The sequence below is a fragment of the Narcine bancroftii genome, chromosome 6 (assembly GCF_036971445.1).
Source record: "Narcine bancroftii isolate sNarBan1 chromosome 6, sNarBan1.hap1, whole genome shotgun sequence".
NCBI lineage: Eukaryota > Metazoa > Chordata > Chondrichthyes > Torpediniformes > Narcinidae > Narcine > Narcine bancroftii.
In genome coordinates, this window is record NC_091474.1 from 61802622 (window position 1) to 61824985 (window position 22364).

Genomic DNA, 22364 nt, shown 5'->3' on the forward strand with positions numbered 1-22364 from the left:
GAGATGGACAAGATTGGGGCAGGAATGTTGTTTCCAGTGGAAGGTGAGACTAGAAAGAGAACATAGTCTCAAGATTCAACGAAGTAAATTTAGGACGGAGAAGAGGAATATCTGCTTTTTGCAGAGAGTGTTTAACTCTGCCCAAAGCAGTAGAAGCTGTCTCATTAAATATATTTAAGTCAGTGTTGGATAGATTTTTGCATAGTAAGGGAATCAATGGTTATGGGGAAAAGGCTGTTAGATGGAGCTGAATCCATGGCAAATCAGCTATGATCTTATTGAATGGCAGAGCAGCCTAAATGGGCCCTGCTCCTATTTCTGTTTTTAAATAATGTAATAAATGTTTCAAACTGAAGATTCATGAAATAAATGTTGGAATGCAACATAATAGCTCTTACTGAAGCATGAGCAACAGTTCAAAGTTCCGAGTTGCAGGGATTTTAGATTAGATGAATGTTCTCAGAGATATTGAGGATCTGATAAAGAAAAAAGGAGACATATGTTAGATAAGCATTATGTTAGATATAGACAGCTGGGATCAAATTAATTTTTGATGAATATAAGTGCTGGAGGAGTACACATAAGAAAAATAAGGAGAACATGAGGGGATATGAGATGGCTTTGCCAGATAAAGGAAAGGAGAATCTAGAGCAGGGGTGTCAAAATCAAATTCACAGAGGGCCAAAATTAAAATCGTGGGCCAAACTAAATATTTATTGAAAATTTTCAACAACATCTGCATGTTTTCTCTTCTTTCAACATATGTAATGTCAAACTTTTTCTTATTAAAATAAATGTTTAATAATAGTTTTGGTTAAACTCTTTCCAGAAGAAGCATTAACAAATGAGAAATAAAATATTCATTAAATAATATTTCTCTATAGACTTTAAGCTCCTTTTAAATGTATTTTTTTTCACAAGCCAACAAGTCAAAAAAATAACAACTTGCTTCAATGACAAACAGGTTTGTCTTTTAAAATGATGAACATATAGTCTGCCTCCCACCTGTCTTGAAAGGTCCTGTTTTCTGTCTTTCGTTTGGCCATTTTTCGTAAGGGGTTTATTACATGTGAGTTCGGCGACAGGTCGCAGGTGCTAATGAAAGTAAAGAGAGGAGGTGGGGGCGATTAGCGGGCTGACGGGCCGGCGCCAATGCATTTGCAAAGCATTCTGGGATTTGTAGTATTAGCGGTGCATGCGCTATACTGGCGCGGCGGCCAGCGGGCCAGCTCTAATACATATTTGATATGATCTTGTGGGCCAAATATAATTATATCACGGGCCAAATTTGGCCTGTGGGCCTGAGTTTGACATGTGTGGTCTAGAGATTCTGCAAATATATTAAGAGCAAAGGAGTAACTGAGGAGAGAATAGGGCATTTATATATTGGAGATGGGTGAGATTCTAAATGAGCATTGTCTGTATTTACTCTGGAGAAATACATTGACACTTGGATACTTGAGGAAATTAATAGTGATACCTTGAAGAGAGTCCACATTACAGAAGAGGAGGTGCTGGAGATCTTAAACACATAAAGGTAAATAAATCTCCAAGGCCTGATCAAGTGTATCTTAGGACATTAAGGAATAAATTGCAGAACTCCTTGAAAATGTATTTAATTCATATGCCATGGATGAGGTGCCAGAAGACTAAAGAGTGGCAAATGTCATGTCTTTATTTAAGAAAGGCTACAAGGAAAAGCCTGGAAACTAAAGATCTGTGAGCCTAATGTCTGTAGTGGGTAAGATGTTGGTAGGAATTCTGAGTCGGGGCATACATGCATTTAGAAAAGCAAGGACTGATTAGGGATAATCAGCATTTAATTTTTTTTTAAAGAGGTGACCAAGAAGATTGATGAGGACAGGGCAGTTAGCATTGTCAATGTGGATTCTAGCGAGTATTTTTTTAACCAAGTATCACATGGCAAGCGAGTCTGGAATGTTAGCTCAAGGGATAGAGAGACAAAATTGACTTAGTGGTAGGAGTTCGAGGATAGTGGTGGAGAGTTATTTTTCAGACTGTAGGTATGTGGCAAGTGGAGTGCCACAAAGATTGTTGCTGGTTCGTTATTTATATCAATTATTTGGTTGAGCAAGCAGATGGCATGGTTAGTAAGCAGATGACGCTAAAATTGCTGGTATAATGGACAATGAGGAGGATTATCTAAGTTTACAATAGGATCTTGATTAACTGAGCCAGTGGACCAAAGAAATTCCCTTTAAATTCAATATCAGAAGAGACGATTTTTTTTCCATCCTTGACAATTTTATGAGATGGAAGTTATGTTCCCAGCAATGTCAGTGCTCCATTCGTTCCTCAATTGAATCCATATACTGTAACTTTAATTATTTATCAATTGAGGATTTACCCCTTCATGTGGCTGTAATTAGTTGTTTAATAAATATTGTTTTGGTTGATTTAGCTCTAAAAATGATGAGGGATTGAAACATATAGGGACAAATATTTTTATGTTCCACAGATGTGATTCCAGGATGCCATTGTCACTGAGTGATTATTGAACATCCTGAGGAGGGACAATGAGTAACAATACATTTGGGTCTATGTTAGTTCCAATGACCGAGGTAAAAAGATGGGATAATGTGATATTGTTAACATATTGCCTTCCTTAAAATTTATTGGTGAATCAAGTATATTTCTGTGACAGTCCACTAGTTATACTCATCATTAATGTATTAATTAGTTGTCAGAATTCAAATTCTGAATTCTGATTTCGTGATTTGAACTCATGCCTCTAGTTTGTCCAGGTTTCTCAGTTATTAATCCTGTAATTTGCCATATCATATCTTATCCAAATTATTTGTGTTTACTTGTAAACAAAATATGGATGTCACAAATCAAGCCTATGTTTAATGCCCAGCCCTAGTAGCTTTTGAGGAAATTGTGATCTGTATATTTCTACCACGAGGCAGGGAATTCCAAATTTAAAATCTAAGACAATGAAAGAACAACTATATATTTCCAAACTGAGAAGAGGAAGTGGTGATCTTCATGTTGCTCGCTGGTTTGTGATGTGATGTTGGATTAATCTTGAGGAATAACTGCAGGTTATTTTGTTGATAATGAACTCTGCAGCTGTAGTGTACCAGCAGTGGAGGGAGTGGTAACAAGAAGATGGGGGCCAAAGCTAGAAATAATAACACTCCTATGCATTTCCTGCTTCTTATCTGCCTTTGTGGCCTAAGTTGAGGTTTTGTAAAAGCCTCCGGTTTCAGATTCTAGTCAGAGAAAAACATCCTTTTATCATCTTTGGATGGGAATGAGATCAATTCTCATTCTTCTAAACGTGAATATAGACCAATTTTATATAATCTCTTTATCAGTAGAACTAATTTCATAATTTATGTTGCATTGACTCAAGACAACTCATATCCCATAAGGAGACTAAGTTGCACATTATGCTCCAAATGAGTTATCATCAAAGTTTTCTGCAATTTCAGTAAAACCTCCTCACTTTTACACTCTCAATTTCTTTGCAGTGAAGCCTTCCCAAATGTTTGTTGTAATAGCACAGGTATTTTGCATTGCTTGCAGAAACTTTTATAACAGTCGGAGTGGATAGCACAATGCTGTTACAGCGCCAGTGACCCAGGTTTGAACCCACACTGTCAGTGAGGAGTTTATACATTCTCCCCATATCTGTGTGGGTTTCCATGGGGTACCCTGGATTCCTCCTGCCCTTCAAAAATATACAGGAATTGTAGATTACTTGGTGTATTTTGGGGGAACAGACGTGGGTTGGAAGGGCCTGTTATTGGGCTGTATGTACTGTATTTCTAAATCTAAATACTCTAACCTTTTTATATTACTGTTTCCCAAACACTGTTCCCAGTTCCAGACTTGCAAATCTTTTAGGCATCAATACTCTCCCTAACATCCTTAATTATCCAAAGTGAGAATGTCTTTCTCACTGATTTTTTTCCCCCCTCATTTGAATGACATTGGAAAATTTTGAAATAACTCTTTAAATCTTTTCCATCCAACGGCAAAACCTTTAATTCCTCACTCTTCCATAGCATACACTCTCCATACTTACTTCGTTGACTTTACATTCAAAACTTTTGTGTCCAACTGCCTTTCTCTAACTACATACTCTACTAAATTCTAACATACTATAATCACTTAAGGTAGCCTGTTTCCTTGTTCCCCAAAATATTGTTCCAGAAAATTGCACCAAATTAACTTTTCCATTTTGATTTGCCCAGTCATAACAACAGTTAAATAACAATTATATTAGACATTGTGACATTTATTTATCATTATAGAGCTTGTAGATGTCACTGCAGACCAGCATTTACTGCATATTTAATTGCATCTGCATTCAAGAGACAATTAAGAGTCTCTTAACTTAAACTACCATGGTGGTATAGAAATCTATGAACTAGGACAGTCGATTTCCTTCCTTTCAAGGACACGAATGAACCAAATGGTTTTTTTAACAATTATTTCAGAGTTTCAGAAGATCGTTATTAATGATTTTTTAAAATCCAGATTTAACTATTTGAGTTCCAATTTCACATTGGTGTCAGAGGATTTAAACTGAGAAGCCAAAATTCAAAGTTCAGATTTATTTTCAGAGTACATACATGACTTCACAGAACCCTGACATTTTTTTTCCTGCAGGCCAGGCACTATTTCTACTTATCAGTAGTGCAAAAACTGAACTCAAGAAAAGATGCATAAACAAAAAAGAGAAATGAAAACAAAGAAGGAAGTGCAAACAAACTGACTGTGCAATACAGAAAATAATTATTCAATAATAAATAATGTGCAAAGAAAGAGTAGAGAAAACCTGTGCTGGCCAACCTATTCAAAGATATCTGCAAATTTTCACTTTGGAAGGATGTGGTACACACCTGTTTCAAACAGGCTTCAACCTATGCCCAAGAGGAGTGTGGTAACTTGCCCAAATAATTACTGACAATTGGCACTCACATCCACAGTGATCAAATTATTTGAGAGGCTGGTGTTCAAGCATATCAGTTCCTGTCCGAACGGTGATTATAGATCTGTTCCAATTGCCTACCGCAACAATGAGTCTATGGCCATACACAAAGCCCCGTAAAACCTGGACACCAAAGACACCTTCATCAGGATGCTCTTTATTGACTCAAGTTCAGCATTTAACACCATCAGACCCTCAAAACTACTTAGCAAATTCCAAGACCTAGGCCTCAATACTCTGTGTAATTGGATCCTGGATTTCCTCATCTCCAAACCACATATGGTGGTCAGACATCTGGTTTTAGGCTGGAGAGTCCAGCTTTTGAGCCCTCTGTCCTCCGTCCAGCACCATCTCAAGCTGGATGTTAATTTGTCCTCCATTAAGGGGTAGAAAGGGCACTTGCCTGTTAAATACAGCATGCTATATTAGAAAAGTTTAATTTTTGTCCAGATTTTATTAAATTTATTGTATTTATGTCCCATGGCCACAATTCGTATCAATTCACAACAGTCAAAAATGTTTAGGTTTTATCAGGGAACTTGGCAAGGTTACCTTTTTGCTTTTTGATTTGGTATTAGAACCCTTTGCCATAGTTTTACAAGATTGTAGAGATTTTTCTGGGTTTATTAGGAATGGAGTTGAACATTACGTTTCTTTATGTGCAGACAATCTTTTACTTTTCATTTCAAATCCAGAGGTTTCTATACCACATATATAAACCATATTTGCCCATGTAGGCCAGTTTTCAGGCTATAAATTAAATCTGCATAAGAGTGAATTATTAACTACACAGGGGCTTCTGTAAGATGTTCCAATTTCCATTTTAAATTAGTGAATGATCAGTTTAGATAACTTGGAATTACTATTACCAAGAGTTATAAGAATTTATTGAAGGAAACTTTTTCTGCAAAATTTAATCAGGTAAGAGGGTTATTATCAGGATTGTCACCTTTGTCTATTTCTTTGATTGGTTGTATTAATTTGATTAGAATGAATATATTACCGAAATTTCAATATATTTTCCAGTCCATACCAATCTTTATCCCTAAATTTTTTTTTTGCTTCACTGGATTTGCTTATTTCTTCAAATATATATGGCAAGGAAAACAACCTTGTTTAAACAAAGCACATCTTCAAAAAAATACAAGGAACAGAGGACTAGCATTTCCAAATTTCAAATCTATTATTGGGCGGACAATATACATAATTTGCTTTTTTTGTTAAAATTTGATAAATTAGTATATCGCCCTTTTTGGGTGCTGTTACGGAGTCCAGAGAACCCCAAAACCCAGCAGCAATAGATATGCACCACAACACAAAGGGGTACTTAAACAAAAGTAGTTTTTAATTATATTTGAACAAGAAAACAATTAAACTAACTTATTACTATCAACTTACTTAACCTACTTAATCCCCCCCCCCCCCTCTAATACTAAGCCAGATGTGTGTAATCCATATATAAGCTTATAAAAGTTCTTTGGATCACAGTCCAATCTCACTGGTTGCAGGCAATTCTTGTACTATGCACAGAAATTAGCATTAATAAAGTTCACCAGTCTTTGCTGCTTAACAGGCAAATGGTTACCAATCAGGAGGGTCCTTGTTGGTTTTCAGAGAGATTCCTTTTGTTCCAGGACATCCGCACCTGATTCCTTTCCAATCAGTCTTGCTGACGAATCTTGCCCCCTTCAGAGTTCTCCAGATGATCCCCTTTCTTTCAGGTCACCTTTCAGTCAGCTAGTCTTCTCCTTTGACCAGGTAGTCTTCCAAAGTTTGCCAGCTTGTCCCTCTGGAACTGACGTCTGTGACTCTCCTGCTCTCTCAGCTTCCTCCCTCTCTGAGAACAAAGCTGTTCTCCTCTGCCAGCAAAGATTGCATGCTCTCACAGGCACGCTGCTGCCGTAGGTTGCTAATGTGTTGCTCTCTGCAAATTAGCACTCTGCAAAAGTCCTGCAAAAATTCCATGTTTTAAAATGTTTGTGTGCAACCTACTCTAACAATTTCTCCCAAACCACCTCTAAATACTCTGTCACAGTGGAAATGGAATCAATTTTTTTTGAAAATACCTCTATGTTAGCAGTCCTACGCTCCCTTTGACCTTTTTTTCTTTTTCTAAATTAACAAGTAATCTGATAATGAGACATAGGTTGAGAATATAAGCACAATTTAGAAATGTTCTGGGATTCATTGTTTCTCTCTTGCTAGTCTCATTACAGCTAACCGTCTTTTTAAACCTTTTTTGACAGATATAGATTTTAGGAAGTGGTGTAGATTGGGCATTAAGATTTTTAAAGATCTTTTTATTCGAGACAATTTTGCCTCATTTGAACAATTGAGGGTAATTTTTTTTTCCACCCCTCTCCCTCGGTAAAATTTAAATGACAATAATTTTTTCAGATATCTACAAGTTAGACATCATGTTCAATCTAAGCTTTCTGATTTTCCACGGATTTCTGAAACAATCATTCTTGGTATACTTTTTGATTTTAAACTTTCTCATTGAGGCTCAATATCAATTAGCTGATGGATTTGAGAATAGCTTAATTAGCTAAGATTAAGAATGATTGGGAACATGATTTGGACTTGTCACTCACAGACGAGGACTGGGATATTGTTTTAAATGATTAATGAATCCTTTATGTGCAACATTGTTTATTGTAGTTTAAAGTAGTGCAAAGAGCACATATTTCAAAACTTAAACTCTCTTGCTTTGATATTGATTCATTATGTGAGAAATGTAAAATTTTTGAGGTTTAATTGATGCATATGTTTTGGACTTGCCCTAGTTTAGAAGATTTTTGGAAAATTATTTTCAAACTTTATCAGTTATTTTAGGGTCAGATTAGAACCATGCCATTTAATTGCTCTATTTGGATGTTCTCAAGAAAAGGAAATAGTACTGACTTCATCTCAGAGGCAAATTTTAGCATTTACCTCATTGATAACTAGATGGGCAATTTTGATGAAATGAAAAGACAGTATCCCACGTACTCATATTCAATGGTTACAGGAGGTTATGCTTTTTCTAAGTTTAGAAAAAAATTAGATACAATGTTAAAGATCTAAAAATGAATTTTTATAAGGTGTGGGGCCCATTCATGGAGTATTACCATAATTTAACAAATTAGGGTGTTTGGATGCTCCCAAACAGCGCTGTCTGGTTTCCGAATGTCGTCTTTTATAAGTATTTTAGATATACAAGGAAACCTTCTTTAAAGGGAGGGGTTTGATTAATAGGGGGTGTTCTTTTTTTTTCTTTTGAGATTTTGTTAAAGGGGTTTGATCGAGAGGAGTACACACAATTTTCATATCTATTATTTGAGTATTATTGGAGAAGTACAAATTGTTTGTCTTTTTTATCTTTCAATTCATGTATTGGATCAATATGTGTGTGTTTTTATTAAACTCAATAAAGATATTTTAAAGAGTACTTACATGACATCACATACAACCCTGAGATTCCTTTTTCCTGTGGGTGCGACAGAATTACCACTAATTGGTGGTGCAAAAATAAATTGTACACAGCGTAAATGTGTAAACAAATAATGAATGTAAACAAACTGACTGCAATACAGAGAAAACAAAGAAAATCAATAAAGTACACAAGTAAGAGTCCTTAAGTGAGTTTGTCGTTGAGGAGTCTGACGGTGGAGGGGTAACAGCTGTTCCTGAACCTGGTGGTGTGAGTCTTGTGGCACCTATACCTCTTTCCTGACGGCAACAACAAGAACAGAGAGCATGTGCTGGGTGGTGTGGGCCTTTGATGAGTTCTGCTGCCCTCCAACAGCAGCATTCCCTGTAGATGTACTCAATATTTGGGGGGGGGGGTTTGCCTATGATGTCCTGAGCTGTGTGCATTATCTTTTGGCGGCCTTTACACTCAGAGGTATTTGCATTCCCTTACCAGACCGTAATGCAGCCGGTCAGCTGTACTTTCCACCAAACCTCTGTTGAAATTTGCCAGGGTTTTTGATATCATACCAAACCTCTGCTAACTCCTGAGGAAGTAGAAGTGCTGACATCCTTTCTTCATGATGCCATTTGATGTATTGGGTCCAGGAAAGATCTTCTGAGATAGTGACTTAAATGCTCTATCGATGAGTAGAAATTGTCCCTGACCTGCAAGAAAGAGAATATCAGGGTTATATGTGATGTCATGTATGTAGTATGACAATAAATCTGAACTTTGTTCTGGGTGGCATGGATTCCTGATGATTGCTACTGCTCTCTGATGGGAGCGTTCCATGTAAATTTCCTCAATGATGAGGAGAGTTTTGCCTGTGTTTATTGGGGTTTCCACTCAAATGTATGGGTGCCTCTATACCAGGCCATGATGCAGCCGGTCAGCACCCTTTCCACTATAAATTGCCATGCTATTCCTTGGAGCTTGAAAATCAACCCAATTAAAGCTTTTGATTCTTGATTTGCTTTTATCCCAAACTGATTCTACTTCCTGTTCTGAGCCAAGATTGTTTCTCATGTAGCCCTTATCATATCCTTTATTATCAGGGCTACTCCAAGCCTTTTCCATTTCATCAGCAGTTTTAAAACAACATGAATATTTAATACACTATATTGGTCCCCGTACAAATGTATCTCAGTTAAAGCTAACAGCTTAAACTCTTGTCACTATGCCATTAACTTATTTGTTTTGTTACAAATGTTTTAAGCAATTAAAGACAACCCCGTGATTTTAACCTGGTAATTTTGCCTGGAATTAATTATGTTTATGATATAAACAATTACTAAGAAACCAATTATCCCATTCTCACTCTACTTATCAATACTCAAATTATTACTGAGGGTCATGAGTTTTTCATTTAAATTTGTAAATTTTACATCCACCACTTTTATTCATTTGAGTCACTGTCTCTAACTCAAATGGTTGGGATACTGGACCCATCCCAATTTAAGTAAAGGCCATTCCTTATCTTTTGCCAGTACCTGTGCCAGTATACCATGGAATGAAACTGCTATCACCTATACTATTTTGAACAATATGGAAGATATCATGAGAGATAGGGTGGTATCAACTTTTCTTCATCCCCAAAAACTCAGTTGCATAGGACTCTACGATTTACATGTTGTCTGCACACGACGCTGATACTTACTGCTGGAATATCATTGCTCAGTGAAATCTGATGGGTTTCCAATGGAAGGTCCAAACACATTTGGGTCTTTCTGAGTAGCAGAATTATGGGTAGAAGAACTTAAGGGTGTGACGTAAACAAATATGTCTCCCAATAAATACAAATTCAGGGTGAAGACATGGGCACACTCATGGACTGCAGCAATGCCTGCCTTTTTTCTAAGTTATGTGGATCAATTTTTATTCCAATCCTACACCAGTACCTCTTCCCATCTCTTTCTCCACTACATTGACCTTGGTGCTACCTCTTGTATCCATGCAGAACTTGACAATTTCCATCCTGTTCTTAATTTAGACTGAATTTAATGGATTATTTCCAACATCTCTCAGAAGACAAATTATCCACTGGCATTAATTACAAACCATGGACTCCCACAGCTAGCTGAATCTTGCCTCTTCCCACCTGTCTGTTGTAAGGTCATTATTTCTTCCAGTTTCTCTGCTATGTATTCCCAAGATGAGGCTATCCGCTCCAGGACATCTGAAATGTACCCTTTCTGAAGAAATGGGGCTTCCCCACTGATATCATTAACGACGCCATTCCATTTTACACACTACACCTCTCACCTTGCCACCCCCCATACAAAATAAGGATAGAGTAACGGACCCCACTTTTCACCTACTATCCTCTGCATCTGACACATCATTCTTCAACACTTCCACTAATTTCAACATAATCCCATCACCAGTCACATTTCCCTTTCCACTTGTTCTTACATCTCCCCCTTCATCTCCATAAATGATCACCTTCAAGGCAGACAGAGGCGCTGCTGCTTCTGGCAACACTTGAGGGGGACTGGTGCACAAATGTATGTTGTAAAGACCTTTGCCTCAGCAAAAATAGAGTACCTCCTTGTGAAATGCATACCCTTCTACCTGCCCAGGAAATTCTTAACCACACTCATTGCCACAGTCTACGTACTGCCTGACTAATGAGGGTGAAGCCATGAAGGAGCTTTACAGTCCCATCTGTGAAGCCCAGATGTCCCAACCTGATGATGCCATAATTTTAGCTGGTGACTTCAACCATGCCAACCTGAAAACAATCTTACCACAGTTTCAACTTGGCCAGCAGAGGAGAAAACACCCGAGATCGGGTGTACACCAGCATCCCTGGTATGTTCAAGGTTGCCCCTTTCCCCCACCTTGGATCACATATCTATTCTTCTAACCCCAGTATGCAGACCACTGGCAAAACAGTTTGTAGGGACATCAAGATGTTGCCAGAGGGAGCTACAGCAGTGCTACAAGACTCCTTTGAGACCACGGATCGGATCTCTTTCAGGGAGGCAGCCATCTACAGTGGTCATCAAAGCCCTGGAACACCTGGACACTAAAGCTTTATTCATCAGGATGCTCTTAATCGACTACAATTTGCCATTTATCACCATCATCCCCTCAAAACTGATCAGCAAACTCCAAGATCTGGGACTCAACACCCCACTGTGTAATTGGATCATTGATTTCCTCACCTTCAAACCACAATCAATGAGGATTGGTAAGAGCATCTCTTCCACAATCGCCATCAGTACTGCAACACCACGGGGCTGTGTTCTTAACCCCTTACTCTACTCACTACATGTACGACTGGCTCGGTATGACAATAACACCATCTACAAATTTGTCGACAGTACCACTGTAGTGGTCAGCGTTCAGAATGATGATTGAAAACTTGGCTGAATGGTGCACCAACAACAACCTCAGACCCAATGTCACCAAAACTAAGAAGCTCATTTTTAAAAAATATTTTAGTTTTAGTTTTTCCATACAAACTCCAACAATTGTCAATATCATCAATATCATTATCAATGATATACACATTAATTACTTTTAGTATTTGTTATTTCCTTACAATCCTGTCATGGAGTTTGAGTTTTTTTAATCCCCTTTCTCTCCCCCTCCACTCCCCCCCCCACCCCCCCCCCACGTTAAACATTTAACACCAAACTAATAATGCTTATGCACAATGACCAAGATACTCACAACAAAGGTTTATTTGGGGATTTATGATTTGTCGTGTCATGGCAGCCAGTGGCATAGGCTGCTTACCTTTTTCTTCAGTTTTCCCTGGTTAGAATAGGATGGACCCTCTCCACTCCCTCACCAATGGAGGGGCAAATTGGGAGGACAGGGCAGTGTGGTGAGGCACAGTGGTTCACACTATAACTGCGCCCTGTGTCGTTTAAGAAAGTACCATATTATTTCCTTAGGTTGTAGGTAATTTTCTACAGGGAAACACAGCTCTGCATTTCCAACGTTCAATGCTCAGGTAGGAGTTGGACTTCCAGGTAACTGCTATCCACTTCCTAGCCACCACCAATGCAATCATAACAAATTGAATTTGGAATTTGGATAGTTTCGTTGTAAGTCATGCATCCATTCTGTTTCCCAACAGGAAGAGCTCTGGATCCTGTGGGAATTCTTTGCCTATGATTTTTTTTCCACCCAAAAGGGTCTCACCTTGGCACATGTCTGGGTTGCGTGCATAAAAGTCCCTCTTGCAATGCCACATCTAAAACATTGGTCAGATAGTTTGGGTTTAGATCTGTTCAATTTTTGTGGTGGCAGGTACAGCTAGTGCAGAAAATTGTATTGCACCACCCTGATCTGACACAAATCGGACCAGCACCGCTCATCCATCATTATTCCTAGGTCCAACTCCCACCTCTGCCTCAACATCAAGGCCTGGCTTCGGGCCTTCCATTTGGAGCAAGAAATACATTGCCAAAATGAACTTCTGCGTGCTCCTCCTTCGAATCACGGTTTCCATAACTGCACGTTGGTAGGGCCATCGTTGGACCTAATATGTCCTGTAGAAAAGATCTATCTGAAGGTAGCAATGAAACCTCTCATTTGATAAATTATACTTATTCCTAAGTTGCTCAAATGACATTAGCCACCCTTGCTCGTAACAGTCCTCTACGCACCTGGCGCCATTTCAATGCCAGGTGTCCAGGATCATTACCCATCATCAATGGTGTTAATCTATTTGGAGTCAGGGGTGTTTTTGGAGACAGCCCCTCTTTGGTTTAAGGAGCTCATTATTGACTTCAGGAAGGGAAAGCCAGAGTTAAGCACACCACCAGATTCAGGAACAGCTGCTATCCCTCCACCTTCAGACTCCTCAACAAACTCGATCAGGGACTCATTTAAGGTCTCTTGTTCACTTTATTGATTTTTTTAAAATTTTCTCTGTAATGCAGTCACTTTGTTTGGATTTGTTATCAGTTTACAGTTCTTTGTTACATGTATATGCTGTGTACAGTTTTTTTCATTATCATTAAGTGGTAATTCTGCGTCGCCCACAGAAAAAGGATCTCAAGAATTGTATTTAATGTCATGTATGTACGCTGACAATACATCTAAAAATCATGTAAACATAGAGGAGTATACAAGGTCAGTGAATGGCTATATCAGCAAGTGCATTGAGGAAGTCACTGAGATCAAATGCTTCACAACCAGAACTAGCTTGCGACCAGGGTTGGATGCACAGGTCTGGGCATTTCTTGGAGCTTGTGATGCTGTCTTCAGGACAAGTGATAGGATGGCACTAAGATCAGCCAGGGCTAAACTCTCCTGTGCAATCCAGAAGGTAAAGTGGGAGTACACACAGATGATCCAAAAACAGCTGTGTTACACTGGTGACATGAGGCGCATGTGGCAAGGGATCAAGACTATAACAGATCACAAGTCAACCTTGCAAGTTAAAGATAATGATGCCTCCCTTCTGGACAAACTGAGCATCTTCTTGGTACGATTTGATGAGAACAGGATCACGCCGAAGAAAGCTCCATATCCCCCTGATGAACAGTCCCCCTGCATAGCCACAGCCAAGGTGAGGAGAACCCTATCCAAGGTGAACCTACAAAAGGCAGCAGGACCAGACAACATACCTGGTCGGGTACTGAAAGACTACAAGCTAATTGATGGAGGTCTTTATGGGCATCTTCAACACCACAGTAGCAGTCTATAGTCCGTGTAGTTTTCAAGGCAGCCGCTGTCCCATGCACTGACCACCATTATGAAGTGCTTCAAGTGCCTGTTGATGGAACACATCAAAGCACATCTCCCAGAGTTACTGGACCCATTTCAATGTGCTTATAGAAGAAATTATTCCACTAATGATGCTATAGCCTTGTTCATCCACTCCATCCTGATCCACTTGAAGAACAGGCTTAAGCTTGGCATTTAATATGATCATTTCCCAGAGGCTGGTGAAGCAGCTGTCATCCCTGGGACTTAACACCCCTCTCTGTAACTGGATTCTGGATTTCATAATCGAAAGACCACAGTCTGTCCGGGTCAGTAGCAGAACTTCAAGCTCCATCATGCTGAACACAGGTGCATACAAGGTTGTGTGTTCAGCCCACACCTGTTCATACTACTGACCCATGACTACATTGCCAGATCCAGCTCCAACAGAGTCATCAAGTTTCCAGATGTCACAGCAGCGGGTGGTCTCATCAGCAACAATAATGAGTCCACGACAGAATTGCAGTAGAAAACCTTGTGATATGGTACAAGAGTAACAACCTGAGTCTCAATGTGGATAAGAAGGAAATGATTGTGGACTTCAGGAGGAGCAGGACTGACCATCCTTCACTACACATCAATAACTTGGTACTAAAGAGAGTAGAGAGCCTCAGGTTCCTTGGTGAACAAGTGACCTATTCTGGACAAACAACATCTCCTCACTTGTCAGGAAGATGCAACAGCAGCTGCACTTTCAGAGAAGAATGAAGTGGGCAAGGCTTCCGTCCACCATCATGTCAATTTTCTATAGGAATTCTATCGATAGCATCCTGGCCAGCTGCAACACAGTGTGATACGGTTGCTGTTGAGAATTAGATCAGAGGTCAATCCACAGGACCATAAGAATAGCAGATAGGATCACTGGAGTCTCCCTCCTCCCACATCAAATTGATCTACCAGAATCGTCTAAAGAGGGCGCGCAAAATCGTTGAAGACCCCTCCCACCCAGTACACAACATCTTTAAGCTACTCCCATCGGGAAAGAGATACAGGAGTATCAGAGCCATCACCACCAGGCTGATGAACAGCTTCTTCCCACGGGCAGTGAAGATGCTGAACGACCAAAGGAGCTGTTCACACTAACAATCTGAGACTAATATTTTCTGCACAGTATTTATTTTTCTGTATGTATATTTGTCCTGCATGTGTATTGTCTATATGCGCTTTGCACCAAGGGCCAGAGAACGCTGTTTCGTCGGGTTGTACTTGTGCAATCGGATGATAATAAACTTGATAAATGCTCATAAACAGACATTCCAGATGAGGCATTGTTTCACATGTACCTCATCTAACCAAATCGACTGTATTGAGTGCACTTGCTATGGCCTCCCCTATGTAGGTTAGATTAAAAAAAACATCTGGTGACACCTGCACCTTGATTACTTCTACTCATGGATTCTGGCTGACCCGACGAAGCCCTCCAACATTGTTGGTTGAGATTCCAGCATCTGGCGTTTTGTGTTTCCTGACAAAGGTTATTGTATAATCTTCTTCTTTCTTTGGCTTGGCTTCGCGGACGAAGATTTATGGAGGGGGTAAAAAGTCCACGTCAGCTGCAGGCTCGTTTGTGGCTGACCAGTCCGATGCGGGACAGGCAGACACGATTGCAGTATAATAACTCTGCTCCAAATCCACTTTGCATACACAATTTTGAAACTTTTGGAATTCCGAAGGGCAAGGGAAAGATATGTCTGGCGTTTCCACATGTGATTGTATTTTGTTGATAATTAATGTAACAATATTGTCTACACTTGAATGAACGATGGATGCATGTTTTCTATGTCATAAAAATAGAAAATGGATTGGTGTTTAGCAACTCTGCATTGGGAACCATTGTGGAATTATCCAACACATACATTTGTGACATGGAGGTGAATAAAGTTCACAGAAAGCCAACTCTAAACAGTCAATGTGTACGGGAAACAGAAAAGACGCTTGGGCTCACTTTGCAACGAATCCATGTTACTTTCACTTGTTTCCCCATATTAGTTACTGACTTCCTTTACTGACTTCCTCTTCCGGCTGCTGGCCGCGACTCGGCGGTTCAGACCCAGAGGTCGTCGTCTTCACTGTAGCCCAGAGCAGCTAGGCTGTAAGGCCATGAGGAGTGGAGCAACCTTGGTTTCTGTGCTATTCTTGCTGAGCAGAACCGTGTATGGTGAAGTCTGGTTCAACAGTACGCTCGCTAGCAGGAGCAGGGCACCGGAGCCTGAAACCGAGGACTGCTTCTGTCACGTAAGTTTCCACTGACTCGCCGGAACTTGATGTATTTTGTGAATTGTTCTTCGCCTGTACCATAGCGAAGAGTGGGAGCAACGTTCTGCACAGTGGGATCCCACGAAGTTACTAAGTGATAAAAGTACAGTCATGAAGTATTTTCATCGATGTTGGCGGAATATTAAACATTGTCCACGGCACCATTACAGCCTTGTCTTTCTTTCTGCGGTCCTTAAACACGAAAGCCCAGACTCCCGTTAAAATCTGGGGACTTCCCGGAGTGCAGCACTGCTAATAGTAAAACCAGGAAACCGCGCGTCCTCATTTCAGCTAAGATAAAGTTAGCTCACGGATTCTTAGTTCCTCGATCCAACTGAATTTTTTCATATGATTTCATCTCTTCTTAGCCTGTACTCTTCACTGCAAGATTATCGGGAAAGAGATGTATTGTATGAGCTCAAAAGATTGATTCATGAACAGGGAATGTTGGTGATAAAATGACACAACTATTGAATAATCCCAGAATTAATCAATTAATCAACACATAGTTCATAAATAACTTAAGGGGCAAATTTTAAAATTGAGAAGAATTAATTCTTGGAAAGTAGTTAATCTTTGTAATTTTCTGTATCCCAATAGGTACCATCTCGTTACAAATCCAAGGTTGATATGCTTTTAAATTATTCAGAAACCAATAGTCTCACTTAGCAACACGATTACTGATTGATGTTTTTCCTCAAGTCCACTTCCCTGCCTGGTTCTGTTAAGTAGAGAGTGGCCTCAAGGAGCTGTTGAGCCTACTTCTGCTCATGTTGTTGTTTTTAATGGTCTCTTCACTGAATGCTCTATCGGGGTTCACTTCCCATAATCTTGAATCGAAGTCTGGGCAAAAGAGAGGTGCAGCTGCTGCCCTGCAATTCCAGTTTTGTTTGCATGGAGTTTGCTCTTGTAACCACGTGGATTTCCTCCCACAAGTCAGACATGTGACGAGATGGGTTAATTGGCCATTGATGGTAACTGGTAGAATCTGGGGATTTTTTGGGAATGTCGGAAGAATGAGTCACGGGGAGGATGGATGGGAATTGGGATTGGTCAGAGGTTTGTCATCATTTGATTGGTTGAAATGGCCGAGGTCATATGAAAAATTAATGGTTTCTCAACTGACTAAGAATCTGATCTTTTTATGAGGATCAAGAGATTCTTGAGAATTGTAAATGACAAACAGGAAATGGAAGCTGATCATTGCCATATTAAACTGTGCAAAGTCAGAAAGAATCTAACCGTCATATCGCAACCCTTCTTCATTAAGGTTCACATTTCAGAGCCTTTTTGGTCTCTTGGAATTCAGGAGCTAAGGCTGGGCCTATCCTCAAACTCAAGCTACACAGTAGTTACAATATGAAAACTAAACTAACCGCTCTGGTTTTCACACTTTGCAGGTGTGCCCAAGTACAACTTAGTATTTTCAAAACTATACTAATATGCTTTCCAACCACCTTGAAAGTATAGTCTGTGTTTGCAAATTAGGAAATATAATGGTGATCTTGAGTGATGGAAAGATTCTCATAAATCACAATCTAACTTTTTAAATGATGATTGGTAATAATGTGGAGCATCTCAACTTCCCCTCTCTTTAGAATGCCATGATATATTTTCTATCACTTGAGGGATTAGGTGTAATGTCTAATCAAAAGGTCAGCATCCCTGGAAGAATAATTTTATTGCATGGCCAGTTTTCAAAACTTTGAGGAAAGCCTTGATGGGAGTGGATGCTATACATCAGATCTTAAAGTGAATCCCATTGGCAACAGGTAGAGGCTAATTATGCTCACTGGACTGACATAGTGGTGCACAATTACTCTGAATGCTGGCACTTAATAGTTTGTGATGGGCCAACTACACAATAACAGATCAATTGATTGGTGCTGAACTTTTAGCTTAGTTGTATTCATATTTTTAAATGTAATTTTAGAAACCTGGAAGTTGTTGAATTCAACAAAGGTTAGAATCCACCAAAACTCAGTATATTCCCATGAAACTGGTGTCATGAATCTACATCTTGCATCAATATTGATTTTTGCAGTTTCCAAGGTTTCCAAAATAAAACAGAAAATGCTGGAAATATGTAGCAGGTCAGGAATTATCTGTGACAAGAGTAACAATTAATGTATGAAATTGATGAGCTTTCATCAGAATGAGGTAAAGTTAGAAATGAATCAAGTTTTAAGTTAAAATGAAATACAGAGGGCCGAACTAAAGGGAACATTGGTGATGAACAGATTCAAAGGGATGGATGTGATATAACCATATAACCACTTGCAGCACAGAACAGGCCAGTTCGGCCCTACTAGTCCATGCCGTAGCAAATCCCCACCCTCCTAGTCCCACTGACCAGCACCCGGTCCATACCCCTCTAGTCCCCTCCTATCCATGTAACGATCCAGTCTTTCCTTAAATGTAACCAATGATCCCGCCTCGACCACGTCTGCCGGAAGCTCATTCCACATCCCCACCACCCTCTGCGTAAAGAAATTTCCCCTCATTTTCCCCTTATAATTTTCCCCCTTCAATCTTAAACCATGTCCTCTAGTTTGAATCTCCCCCTTTCTTAATTGTAAAAGCCTATCCACATTTACTCTGTCTGTCCCTTTTAAAATCTTAAACACCTCTATCAAGTCCCCTCTCAATCTTCTACGCTCCAGAGAAAAAAGCCCCAGTCTGCACAACCTTTCCCTGTAACTCAGACCCTGAAATCCTGTCAACATTCTCGTGAACCTTCTCTGCATGCTCTCTATTTTGTTTATATCCTTCCTATAATTTGGTGACCAAAACTGTACACAGTATTCCAAATTTGGCCTCACCAATGCCTTGTACAATTTCATCATAACCTCCCTACTCTTGAATTCAATACTCCGATTTATGAAGGCCAACATTCCAAATGCCTTCTTCACCACACCATCTACCTGAGAATCAGCCTTGAGGGTACTATTTACCATAACTCCTAAATCCCTTTGTTGCTCTGCACTCCTCAATTGTCTACCATTCAATGTATATGACCTATTTAAATTTGCCTTTCCAAAATGTAGCACCTCACATTTATCTGTGATGGTAGTCCTGATTAGGAGAGGGGTTAATGATATGGACTGCAAAAGATGTAAACAGGAGGAGATGAGAGGAAGTAAAAAAGTGGTATCAAAAATATGGGATACAAGACTGGAATGGTTGATTATTTTGTATTGTTGAATTTGATATTCAATTCTGAGAGCTGTCATCTAACAGGTGAGATATTCCTTGGGGTTACATTAGAACTCTGGGAGGCTAAAGACAAAAGTCAATATAGGAGTGGGATGCAGAATTAAAGTGACAGGGAACAGGAAGCGCAGAATCATTCTTGTGGACAGAATAGACGTTTTCTCTAAAATAATCAGCCAATCTGATGTTTGAGTTTCCTAATGTAAAGATACCACATTGTGAGAACCAAATGCATTACAGGCAGTCCCTGGGCTAAATATTAGTTCCGTTACCTAGGTCTGTTTTAACCCAAATTTGTACTTAAATCAGAACCAGTACATACGGCCTTATTTAGCATTGGTTAGTCAAATGTTTATCTTGGTGTGTGTGTATGTATGTATGTAAATATATATATATGTGTGTGTGTGTGTGTGTGTGTGTGTTACCTTTATACACATATAAAACACTTCCCAATAAACTGAAGTATTTTAAACATAATAATACAGTACATAATAATAATACAGGTAATAATACTTTTAACCAAGCGCCGGCCATTTTACAGGGTGTCGAGATGCCACATGCTGCTTCTTCTCCCCTCCTCCCTCTGCTCCTCTCCACCAGGCTGCTCGTCCCCTTGCCCGCCTGCTGCTTTGCCCAGGGTGCCTGCGGCACAGCTTGACAGCGACATCGCCCCACCCCTCCCTTCTGCTGGGCTGCTCGTCCCCTCGCCCATCTGCTGTATTGCTCAGGCCGCATGTCACATAGCCTGACAGTGGTGTTGCAATGGCACACTCCACTGCTGCTGTTTCTTCCTTCCCTCCCCCCCACCCCCAGTCGGTGTGGGGGCTGGGTGGTGGGCTGTTGGGGGCAGTGGGACCAGTGCAGGGACTGTTGGTGACAATATGAATAAAATTTAAGAATTATGACAACCACACTCAAACCAGAGGTTGACGCCATTCTACTTCCCATTGGCTTGTCGGTTCATAACTACAGGTTATTCGTAAATTGGACGTTTTTAACTGGGGACTGTCTGTATTCTTAATTTCAAAAATGCAACTGTGTAGATTTTCTTTTACAAGACACAAGAGATCTGGGAAGGAAAAGGCGCAAGTGTTGTTTCTTTCATGAGAAAAGCACAGAATGTTGAAGATGGAAGGGTAACAGTTCCTTCCATGGCCTCTAAATGTTGAGAGGGAAAGACACGTCTCAAGGTGACATTGTACTGGACATGTTGGAAATTGCAGCATCTCTAGTATTTTGTTTGAAACGTCGGTTATGTATCTTTGCCGTTGCTACATAAAGGACACTGACCTGCTGAGCTTCTCCAACATTTTGTTTTTACTCTAGTATTTTGCTCATGGATTGTCTAAAATCACAGGTAAGCCCTTAGTGTGGAAAGGATTGAGATTCATTTTAAATAAATTTACGTAGTGTTATTGACAGTTTCACTGTTCACATGATTTTGTATGAATCTCTTAGAACCATAGAACATTACAGCACTGAAACAGGCCCCTTCAGCCCTTCTAGTCTGTGCCAAAACCATTTTTAGATTTTCCCTGTCAGAATTACCTAATTCATTCCAGGATGGAAGAGATATAAGTCAAACAGCTCATCAAATCTATTCTGTTATTCAGTTAGATTATGGGGACATAGGTAATCAATATCTTTCCATCAAGTTGCTATTATTGTCCATATTTCTTACTTCCACAACTTTATTGATCTTGGTCTTGAAGGTTTCCCTTGAACTCCACTTTCATTATCACACCAATTATCAAAACAATGAGCATCTGAATACCACTTCAAAAGAAGCATAACTGCCTCAAGCTAGACCCGGTAGATTTGGTGCTTGGACCCCTATTTTAGAAAGTTGTTATTAAGGTGGTGGTTCATTAGTTAATCAAGGAAGTTGGAGATCTTCTGGCCATTGGGTCAATGAGCACATGTGGATATATGTATCGTACAAATCATGTGCAGCAGGAAAGCTATGAGGGATTGTGCCTCCTGTGATTTTATGCAGTTCAAAGCATACTTGGTAAAACTTCAGTATTTATATGGATTAGGCATTCTAATCAGAATGATAGCCATACTCGGTTAGTAACAAAATCATTAGATATTGCACATTTGTATATTAAAAAGGCATTGGATCAAAAAAAGAAGCATTGGCTTTAAATGTACAGTGGTAATTTGGAGACAATAGTTGGAAGTGACATAGAAGGAAGAGGGTAATTTTCCTGATTAAACAAGATGTTTTGAAGTCTCTGGTGATTAGTAAAGGATCTGTATTTTTTTGCGTATACAGGTAAAAAAAATTTGCAGATGTTGCAATGTAAATACAATCAGGAGTGAGGATGATAGTGGCTTCAGGTGAAATGGGCAGAAACATAAGCTTTTGAACTGATACACTTTGGAAGAGGCAAAATGAAGAAACGCCATAAACTATTTTTGAATGGGTTGCTAAGAGATCAGAGACCTTGGGGGAGATGTAGATATATTTGTGAAGGTGCCAGTGTTACTTAATTGACATGGTGCTTGATAAGAAAATGTAGAATCAGAACTTATTGTCATCAACATGTTACAAAATTTATTTTGTGGCAGCGTCACAGTGCAAACATTTATATAATCCACATTACAAAATAAATTAAAATACTGCAAGAAAATGAAAAAGACAAAATAGTGTCTATGGTTAATTGTTCATTCAGTACAATTCTTGAGTTCAAAAACATGGGCACCTAGTAGAAATAAAAAGTCGTCATGATAAATCTTTACACATCA

At 39.5% G+C, this 22364-nt stretch overlaps 1 protein-coding gene and 1 long non-coding RNA gene across 2 annotated transcripts in view; one reads left to right on the top strand and one right to left on the bottom strand.

The window, feature by feature from the left end:
* LOC138736121 (uncharacterized) overlaps nt 1-22364 on the bottom strand; it is a 77977-nt gene that overhangs the window by 47118 nt on the left and 8495 nt on the right. The window contains exon 2 of the long non-coding RNA XR_011340105.1: nt 8945-9082. This is a non-coding gene — a long non-coding RNA (uncharacterized lncRNA). The remainder of the gene's footprint in view (nt 1-8944; nt 9083-22364) is intronic.
* Nucleotides 16166-22364, top strand: part of ero1b (endoplasmic reticulum oxidoreductase 1 beta) — a 91621-nt gene continuing 85422 nt past the window's right edge. The window contains exon 1 of the mRNA XM_069885057.1: nt 16166-16379. Within this exon, the coding sequence (XP_069741158.1) occupies nt 16245-16379 (135 nt within the window). The 5' untranslated portion in view covers nt 16166-16244. The remainder of the gene's footprint in view (nt 16380-22364) is intronic.